The 9,658-nt window shown below is 43.9% G+C and overlaps 1 protein-coding gene across 1 annotated transcript; it reads left to right on the top strand.

Annotated features, from left to right (window-relative positions):
- The first annotated feature begins 544 nt into the window (after positions 1-544).
- Positions 545-9,265, top strand: THUMPD1 (THUMP domain 1 NAT10 acetyltransferase adaptor). Its single transcript, XM_075564587.1, has 4 exons — positions 545-847; positions 3,778-3,952; positions 5,304-5,552; positions 6,454-9,265. The coding sequence occupies exons 1-4, from the start codon at positions 614-616 to the stop codon at positions 6,867-6,869; spliced, it is 1,074 nt and encodes a 357-aa protein (XP_075420702.1). The 5' UTR covers positions 545-613; the 3' UTR covers positions 6,870-9,265.
- Positions 9,266-9,658: the final 393 nt, after the last annotated feature.

Raw genomic sequence — 9,658 nt, 5'->3', positions numbered from 1 at the left:
AGGAAAATCTATTGAAGACATATTTCCAGAAGGGCAGAAAATACGTACAATGATGTAGAAGGCCCACATCTAAGAACGGTCGGTTTAACTTTATAAGGGCAATCAATGTGGGCAGACGCGGTATTGTGTTTCGCTCAGGCCTGACTTTGAAAAACAACCCAAAGCCACTGGCCTGGAGGAGAGTCCTGCTCAGTGACCCTTAATTTACCAACTGGCACCGCGTCAAGATGACTGATAAACATTCAGGGAATGAATCAGTCTGCATGAGGAGGTGAAACGGTTCTTGGCAAGGACAAGCTATATCCAGTTGGCGCTCTCCAGACCAGAGGTCCATAGGCCCGTCCGATCCCCCTACGCTGTGGCCACAACTTCAAGTGGAGAGAGAAGCAAGAAAAGACGTCTCCATCTCCCCGCGGGGCGGAATTGAGGCTCACGCCCATTGCCCGGTGAACCTACTGGCGCTAGGACCCCGCGACGCACGGACTGCGGCTCGGAGGCGGGATTACGCGGGGCCGTCGCACGGACGTGACGTCACCCGCTGGCGCCCGCAGAGGCGAGAACGCCGGAAGCTTGCTGGGAGCACGTTTCTCGCCCTCCGCCGCTCGCGCCCACCATGGCGTCCCCTGTGCAGCCGTCGCCGCCGCCGGCGGCGGGCGGGAAGCGCAAAGGGAAGGCCGTGTACGTGCAGGCTAAGCGGGCTCGGCGCTGGGACGTCGGCAAGCCCCGGCAGCTGGAGCCTGGCCTGCAGGGCATCCTCATCACCTGTAACATGAACGAGCGCAAATGCGTGGAGGAGGCCTACAGCCTGCTCAACGAATACGGCGACGACCTGTATGGGCCGGAAAAGGTACCAGCCTGGGCGGGCCCACGGGCCGTGAGGGAGGCGGGGAAGGCTGCCTCTTAGGCCGCCCTGGAACACACATTTTGTGGCGCTGAGAACGCACGGCCTTAGCTAGGTGTCGGCGGCCTTGCGTTTCCCCGGCTACGCCCTCCGCCCTGGACAGGATCCGCGATTCGAGGCCTCGCTCAGGGCGCCAGACCTCCGGAGAGCTTGACTCCGCCGTGGACACCTCGAACATCTGGCTCGCCTGGTGCTTCAGCGGTTGCCCCTGGGGCCCCCTAGCCCAAACCCCCGTCGTTAATCACGAATTTTTTTTTGCGTGTCGCCTAGTTGCTTTCCCTTCCGGTGAGGCTATCTGACAGGTTAGAACTACGTAGTTTGGGGCTGTAATTTATGACAGCAGACCACCAGGTCTTTCTCCCGCAGAACGGCAGGTGGGTTCAGACGGGACTCTGAATCCACTCAGGCCGAGTGTAGTTCGTAAGGTTCTCAAGTAACCACATGCGCCCTCAAAACAACCTTGTGAGGTAGTGTTCTGAGTGCAGGCCTACCTCGTTTTATTACTCTTTGCAGATTGTGTGTGTGTGTGTGTGTGTGTGTGTGTAAGACAAATTGAAGGTTTGTGGCAACCATGCTTGGAGAAAGCCCATTAGTACAATTTTCCCAAAAACGTGCACCCCTTTTTCCTTTTTAGAATTCCCACAGTCTTTCACAGTGCTAGGCTACACTAGTAGGCCACAGTGTGGTGTAAACTTGAATTGTAAGTACGCTGGGAGCCTTGATGGCTGGGCTAGGCATTTGACTGCTAACTGAAAGATAGGTGATTCAAACCCACCAGCCTTTACTCGGAAGAAAGATAGGGCTGTCTTCTCCTGTAAAGATTTACAGTTTAAGAAATCTTTATACGAATCAGAATTCACTTGGTGTCAGTGGGTTTGTTTTAGGGATTGGGAAACAAAAAATAGGCAACTCGCTTTATTGGTATGTTAGCTCTCTTGCCATGGTCTATACACGAAGACTTGGCTCAGCTTCACAAAGGCAAAGCTTTCTTTCAGGATGTTGGCTATATCTTTCCATCTGAGGAGTCCTCTGTTGCCCAACTGTTTGAACACCAACCAGCAGGAAGATTAGCCATTTAAATCCATCAGAAGAACCTTGGAAGATAACGCTGCAGTCCATCTGTTTGCTGCAACCTTGAAAATCCTGTGAGACAGTTGTATTTTGCGGATGTGGTACCAGTTGGTCTATCTGAACCATCAACCTTTTTGGCTAGTGGTTCACTGCAAACCATTAATACCATATAAATGGACCAAACTCCTCCCGCCCCCACATTGCCATTGAGTGGATTCCAATTTAATAGGATTCTCAACAGAACAGAATAGGAGCCCTGATGGTGTAATGCGCTGAGATCCACATAGTCAGCAGTTCAAAACCCAGCAGCTCCACAGCAGAAAGACTGGGCTTTCTACTCTCCTAAACAGTCACAGTCTCGAAACCCACAGGGGGTCACGATGAGTCAGCATTGACTCCATGGCAGTGAGAGTTGTGAACAGAGTAGAACTGCCTCACAGGGTTCGAGTGGCCTGCCACATCTTTCTCCCAGGAATGGCTGGTGAATTTGAGTCACCTGCCTTTTGGTTTGAAGCAGAGAGCTTCATCACTGCTACCAATGCTCCTCAAGTGTTGAGCAGTATTTCTGAAATAGTGGGCACTTAAAAAGGCATCTTAAAAAGTTAAAAAAAAATTGTGCCACAAAACGAAAAAAAGCACAAACCTGTTGCCTTCTAATCTGTTCTAATCCTGGTAGCTTTCTGAGGAACCCTAGTGATGTAGTGGTTAGATGTTGGGCTGCCAGCCGCGAGATCACCAGTTTGAACCCATCAGCCACTCCTCTGGAGAAAGATGAGGCTCTCCTTCCATAAAAAGTTAGTGTCTCAGAAACCCCCAGGGGCAGGTCTGCCCTGCCCTATAGGGTTGTTATGAGTCAGAATGGACTTGATGACAGTGAGTTGGTGGTGGTTTGGGGTTTTTTGTTTGTTTGTTTGGTGGCCCTCTATACCAGAGTAGATCTGCCCCATAGGTTTTTCAAGACTGTAATCTTTGAAGAAGCTGTTTCCCAGACATTCCTCTAGAGTTTCGGGGTGTGAGAACTGCCAACATTTAGTCCTACAGCCAGTCACAATCCACTTGTGCCACCCAGGCTCCGTACCTGTACCACCTAGCCATCCCATCCCCATTTGGAAATCAGATTGGTTCTAGATGGGTCGATACATACGTGGAATTAGGTGGAAGAAGACAGTGCATATGGGGATTTTTAATTCTGGCTCTTTCATTTACTAGCTCTGGGGAAACACTTCTTAACTCTGCCAAACTAGTTTTTTATTTGTTTTTTAGAATGTATTTTACAAAGTTGCCTTGAAGCTAATGTACATAAAGCTCATGCACGTAAAGTACTTCCTGGTTTGTGAGAAATGCTCATAAACGCGTCGTTGTTACTAATGCCAGCTTGGTAGTCGCATTTGGGCAGCGAACTGGACAGCGTGTCCTGTCCTGTCTCTGGTGGTGCCGTGGGCAAGCTGTGAACTATTTCTGTGCCCTGCTCCTCAAACATCCCGGAGCAAAAGTTTCGCATTCCGTAAATGTATGTTCTTTCTCACTGAAAGTGGGGGTATCCTGACTTCTAAGGCACAAAGATATCTGATGATATTTTTCTGTCACACAATTGAGATATTTTGGAAGGTATTGTCAATTATTATACATGCCACAGTTGGGAACTTGCTCCTTCCTCTCTGTTTTGGAAAGAGTGTCTCAGTCTCTCAATAAAAGCTTCATTGTTGATATTAAATCATCTGCCACTGGGGGCTTCATGTAAGTACTTAATTATAGTTTGAAAATAAGTGTTGTGACATTTCTGCTCATTAGTGTTCTGCTAACAGTTTACAGACACAAATCAGCCGTCTTCTGGAAACGAGGAAGAAGATGACGATGTGGAGGCTGCCTTGAAGAAAGAAGTTGATGACATTAGGGCGTCTACCGAGATGAGGCGACGACGATTCCAGTCTGTGGAGAGTGGCGCGAATAACGTAGTCTTCATCAGAACACTTGGGATAGGTGTGTCTGACTTATACTGTGTAAGATTGTTGTCCCTGTAACATCTGGTTATCTCCTTGACTCACTGAATATTACCTAGGAAGTGCTTCTCTTGGCATGGTTCCTTTGCTTACATCTCGGCTACATCGTAGTATTCCTGGGCATATGAAGAGGTGAATGGGGTCATAGACATGGCATTTGCTTGGGAGCTTTGACTTCCTACTTAAGTAAATCCAAGTAAGACGAGAAGACGTGTCCTTTCTAAAAGGGTAGCTGGCTGCTCTGCATAATCCAATTTGTGGGTGTAGGTCCTTATCCAGTTAGAGGGTATAGTACCAGATCTTCAATTTTTAAAACAAGTTGGAGACCTGGATAGTCTCTTGATTTTTAAATGTGGCCAACAAAATTTTAAAATGTTACAAACATAATAACGCTACAGACTTCATGTAGACCGGATGTGGTGCGTAGTCTTTGTCCATGTCATGTTCCTGCTTCCCTTGAATCTGGGATCTAGGCTTTTGTGCTGGCTTAGCTATAATGGATCTAGTCGATCAATTTTAAGTGACTTGTAGAGTTTGTTTTTGTAAGACGTATGTGCTATTTCAGGTTTGTTAGCCTGATAGTTGCCACTGTTATATGAAAACAATAGATGTGTATAATGGTTAGAATAAATCAGGATTTCACAAAAATGTTACCCCCTTCTGTCTTCATGAATAGTTGTTTTAGATGTTAAATATAAAGTAAGTCAAAAAACGTGTACAAAATTGTAGTAACATTTATTAAACAAAAATATCCAAATGTGAAGCTATTGACTTTTGACATGTTCTCCACCTGGGTGTGTGCACTTTGAGGACGGTGTTTCCCTCTCTCTAACCCTTCCCCGAAGAAGTCCATGGTCTTTGATTTACACCACATCACAGGGACGATGTAAGCTCTCTAATGAGACTAAGACAAGTGTGTTAAGAGAGAACTTGTGAATTTGTCTGCAGCCATTCACGGATCGCAAAGACATGTTTGAACAGGTTTTGCTTGGACTCACCCTTGGGATGTGTGAACTGGAGCCCTCATAGTTGTAGTAGGCGTTTTTGTTTGTTTTTTAACTTTGGTCCAATAGGCACAGAGGAAAGGGTTTCAAAACATTTGTGGGCAAACTTCATTATCTTTTCATTCCATTTTTTTTCTTGGAACTTTTTGAAGTTCCCCCTGAAAAGTGGAGGAAAATGACTGAGGTGACTCATTTAAATGTCCTTGTGGAAATTCCTTCTGTCATCAACTTAGGTCACTGCCAGCTTACTTGAGAGTTCAAATAATCTGTAAAATGTCTGAGAGCGTGTATTCTTATTGGTTCTGCTGATCGTTTTTGTTTTGTTAGAACCTGAGAAGTTGGTGCATCATATTCTCCAGGATATGCACAATACCAAGAAGAAGAAAACTCGGGTTATTCTACGAATGCTACCCATCTCTGGCACATGCAAGGCTTTCTTAGAAGATATGAAAAAATATGCAGAAACATTTTTGGAACCCTGGTTCAAAGCACCAAATAAAGGAACATTTCAGATTGTATACAAATCTCGAAATAACAGTCACATGAATAGAGACGATGTTATCAAGGAATTAGCAGGTACATTTCCCTCAATGACTCCATGCTGGTCTCATATTCTTGTTTTTAAGCTATTTAGAAAAATGAATTACGGCTGTGGTCAAAGCCTGGAGCAAGTATATTAAAATGTCCTTAAAATAATTGGAAGCTGCTGGGCAAATGAAGTTGCACGTCTTTAACCCCCAAAGTGCATGCCCCACCTGCGTATGCAGCATTTCTTCTCTGACTCTAACTGCCCAGAGCTCAGTCAGAACTCGTAATTCAGGGCGCCCCACCTCCATCAGGGCTAAGCAGATGCCACTGAAGAGATGCCTACGGCGTGAGATCTAGGAGGGTTCCTCAAGGGTAGCTTCTACATCCCCAAAAGGGACAGATTACCAACCCACCTCAACTGTCTTTACTAGTCAGGAAAGCTGTGGAGCTTTCTTATCCAAAACCCTGATTTGGGGCTTCATTACTTAAGTGTGGCTAGCTTCCTCCTCTGATGGTGGTGGGTGGTATCAGACGGGGCTTCCCCAGGGGTCATTAGCATAACCTGGCTGGAACCCTCATCAAAGACAATCCAGGTACAGGGAGATGTTCTAGGTGTTGGAGGTTTGTCAGATACCAAAGACCAGATTCTTTGGATAAAGTTCACCCAAAGTTAACTGATTTTGATACAGAGATTTGAGATTTTTCTGCTTCTTAGATAAAGTCTTTTTCAAATCAAGATGGAATGATTTTGTGGTTTTTTTAAAAGAAAATTATTATGCTGGCAAATGTTTCAGGATTTTATTTACACTTAACATTGAGAAGTTTAGTGAATTGAAGTCCATGTAGAAGAATTTTAACAAGTCATGAATAGAAAGGGGTGAAAAATTGTCTTTGTAGTCACCAAGCTAAATAATGACCTAAAGTGTTTTCTTAACTCTCTTTGTTACAGGAATCGTAGGCAGCCTCAATTCAGAAAACAAAGTGGATCTCACGAATCCAGAGTACACAGTGGTGGTAGAAATCATCAAAGCTGTTTGTTGCTTGAGTGTTGTGAAAGATTACATGCTGTTCAGAAAGTATAATCTGCAGGAGGTAGTGAAGAGTGCCAAGGACCAGTCACAGCTTCACCAAAAGCAAGCAGAGCATGCAGGAAATGGGAAAGAAGCAAAATTGGAATCTTGTGACAAATCACATCCAAGTGGCTTAGCAGAAAGAAATGACCAGCAGGAGGTACTAGAGAATAGTGAGAAGGTGGTGCAGACAAAACCAGGGTCTGAGACAAAAGAGAATGAGGGAGGAACTAAACCTGAACTTGCAAGTCAAGTTCCTGAAGAATCCAAGTCAAATGAAAATGACCTCACATAAGGGCGAAAAAATCCTCCCGTGTTGAAGTGGGTTTCATGGGAAATTAAGAATTTCCACAAACACAAAACACAAACTCTTGAACTTCCTGTGCTACATCATAGGAAGACTGGTACGCACCAGTGAACAGTGGCTGGGCAGCCCTCTTTCAGTTTTGTTAGAAGGCTCAGTGCTGTATGACAGCTTCTAATAGGCCCACTTGCATTTTGTTGAGCTGTGGGAAACTGTTGACAATTAGTGGGTATTGTGCTGCAATGAAGGGAGGATGGTAGGAGAATGAGCTTGACCTTTTCCTCCTGATAACCATCCCTGACCTCCCCTCATTTACTGCCAACTGATCTGTGCGAGCAAACAAGCTTTATGACAGAAGGTCCGAGGCAACTTAATTCTAACACAGTAGTTTTTATATGCCACAACTCAGCTATTTTCCGTCACGTTGTTGTGAATACTGTAAAAATGTTCATTGTGTAGATTTGTTTTTAGAAGTCAGCTTTATAATGACTTTCGTGATTGTTTACTTTTGCCCATTTTTATATTTTACTAATGCTTTTCACAAATAAATCTGATGGTCCAGTGCTATAATTTAAGAAGGCAAGGTGTAAGATGACCATGCTAGATACAGGCATTTCTGATAAAGTTAATGATGAAGAAATAAATGATCGGAGCTACTTCAGTTTACTAATGCAACAGGTGTCTACGAGAGCTACTTATCGAAGGTTTTGTATAGACTTGTGGAGCAAACTGTCTTCCATTGTGCAGCTGTGTGAGGCGTTCAGTTTCTAGATCTAGCAGTTGGTCCAGTAATTTGACAGAGAAAGATGTTGATTATCATACATCTTGAACTATTAAAATAGTAAGCCTTTTGTTAGAAAAATGTCACAGCTAAAAAGTTAAGGAAGCAAGCTTTTTAAGTAGTAGAATTTATCCTGAGAAAGACAAATTCACACAGTGGTGGGAGTTAAACTGCTAGGGCAAGATGCAGTATGAGAGACTATTCACCTTGAAAGACCTCGATGGGGACTCAAGAACCAGGGGAGTCCCTTAAAATAAAAACTGCAATAATATTGATGGACACAACTCTACATTTGATAAGATTGAAAAGAAAAAAATTTTTTTTTGAGAAACAAGCAAGCCCATCACTAAGATTCCTTTAAACACCAAAGCCCTTCAATTCCACAGGTGAGTCTGACGTCAATACTAATCGTGCTCACCATCCTGAGAGCACTTTTCACCTTGGCCACCTTTCATGAGGCCAGCAGGCATCTGCATAGGATTAGGTATTCTGTGGGAAAGCCAGAACGATAGAAATTACGTAATTTGAACAACAGAGAAAGTAGACAGGAGAAGAAAACAAATTCAGAGAATTGTGGAAATAGACAAAAGATCTAACATTGGTGTCCGCAAAGAAGAGAAACGGTGAGGTTTGGACACGGACTCAAATAATGGCTGAAAAGTGTCCAAATTTGGCAAACAATACAAAGCCAGTCTTCAAACAGGTTAACCTAAAAGGAATCCACATGAAGACATAATCAAACCATCAAAATCTAAGGAAAAAGTAAAATCTTGAAGCCAAGAGAAAAACGGCACCTTAGAAGTGGAAAAATAATTCAAAGGAGAGATTTCTCATCAGAAACCTTGGAAGCCAGGTTTCTGGCTTTTTTCGAGTGCTGAAGGAAAAGACTGTCAATCTAGAGTTACAGCCCAGTGAAAATCTTTCAGAACTCTAAAGACATTCGCAGGAAAAGCAAAATTAAAGAAGAATTTGTTACCAGTCAGCTTCTCTAAAGGGATGACTACAGTAATTCTTAAAGCAGAAAAGAAATGTTAGAAGGAATCTAGGAACATTGTGAAAGAAGAATTACAAAAAGAACAAAAATATGGGTAAATATATATTCAATGCTATATATTTGTGTCTGGAAATAGAAATTTTTAAAAAAGGCTAGATTTTGCTGGGTGCTTTGAAGTTGAATGGCCCCAGGAAAGAGCCTAGTTAGCAACCATGTTTCATCACATGAAGAAATGAACATACTTGTTTCCACAAAGTCCTGGAAAAAAACACATTTCTTAAGATGACAAGGTTCTTCGCTTTAAAGGGAAAATGACTCCCTGTCATAATTGTGCGACCAACAGAGCCCTGGAACTGTTTCCCTAGCCATTTGAGCTGGGGAAGGGCGAGGTTAACTACTTGGAAGAGCTAAAACCCAACTGTATTTTTCCAACACCAGACTCGGCTGTGAAACACTTTCTTTAAATTTGCTTAGCCTGGGAATTTGTCTTTGTGAGAATGGGAACACTTCTGTGATCCTAGGCTAACAATTGCAGGTTTCCGTGAGGAGTATTTTTATGTCTACAACCTAGGGGGTTGCACCAATATAAATAATTTTGAAAATTATTGCAAGTTCTGCAAGATAAAAAGAAAAAAAGTCTAGAAGAGACACCAAAAGGGGGTGTACAACAAAGCCGTCTGGATTGAGGATATGAATGAGCTGTAAAATTAGATGGATGGGTTTAAAAACTTCGTTGCCATCCAGTGGGTTCCCACTTAGAGTGACCCAGTTGCATGACATTCTTACCACCATGCATGTCATAGGTCTGAGCCCACCTCCTTGAGGGTCTTACTCGTTTTCACTGACCTGCCACCCAGTGATGTTCCTCTCTAGGGATTCCGCCCTCCTGCTGACCATCCCGAAGGTGGGCCACTAACTACAAAGTTCCCAGTTTGAGCCTCAGCCACTGCAGGAGAAAAGATGGGCTGTCTGCTCATACAAATTAACTGCCGTGTAGTGGCAATC

Source organism: Tenrec ecaudatus, chromosome 12 (assembly GCF_050624435.1).
Source record: "Tenrec ecaudatus isolate mTenEca1 chromosome 12, mTenEca1.hap1, whole genome shotgun sequence".
Lineage (NCBI taxonomy): Eukaryota > Metazoa > Chordata > Mammalia > Afrosoricida > Tenrecidae > Tenrec > Tenrec ecaudatus.
The sequence above is the reverse complement of the archived record's forward strand: the minus strand, read 5'-3'. Positions and strand labels throughout refer to the sequence as shown.

What these genes read in the sequence shown, in the direction of transcription:
- THUMPD1 (XM_075564587.1), top strand. Translation starts at nt 614, where the DNA reads ATGGCGTCCCCTGTGCAGCCGTCGCCGCCGCCGGCGGCGGGCGGGAAG. An exon ending in ACCTGTATGGGCCGGAAAAG is followed by an intron (nt 848 to 3,777) that starts GTACCAGCCTGG and finishes TTCTGCTAACAG; the next exon opens with TTTACAGACACAAATCAGCC. An exon ending in TGTTATCAAGGAATTAGCAG is followed by an intron (nt 5,553 to 6,453) that starts GTACATTTCCCT and finishes TCTTTGTTACAG; the next exon opens with GAATCGTAGGCAGCCTCAAT.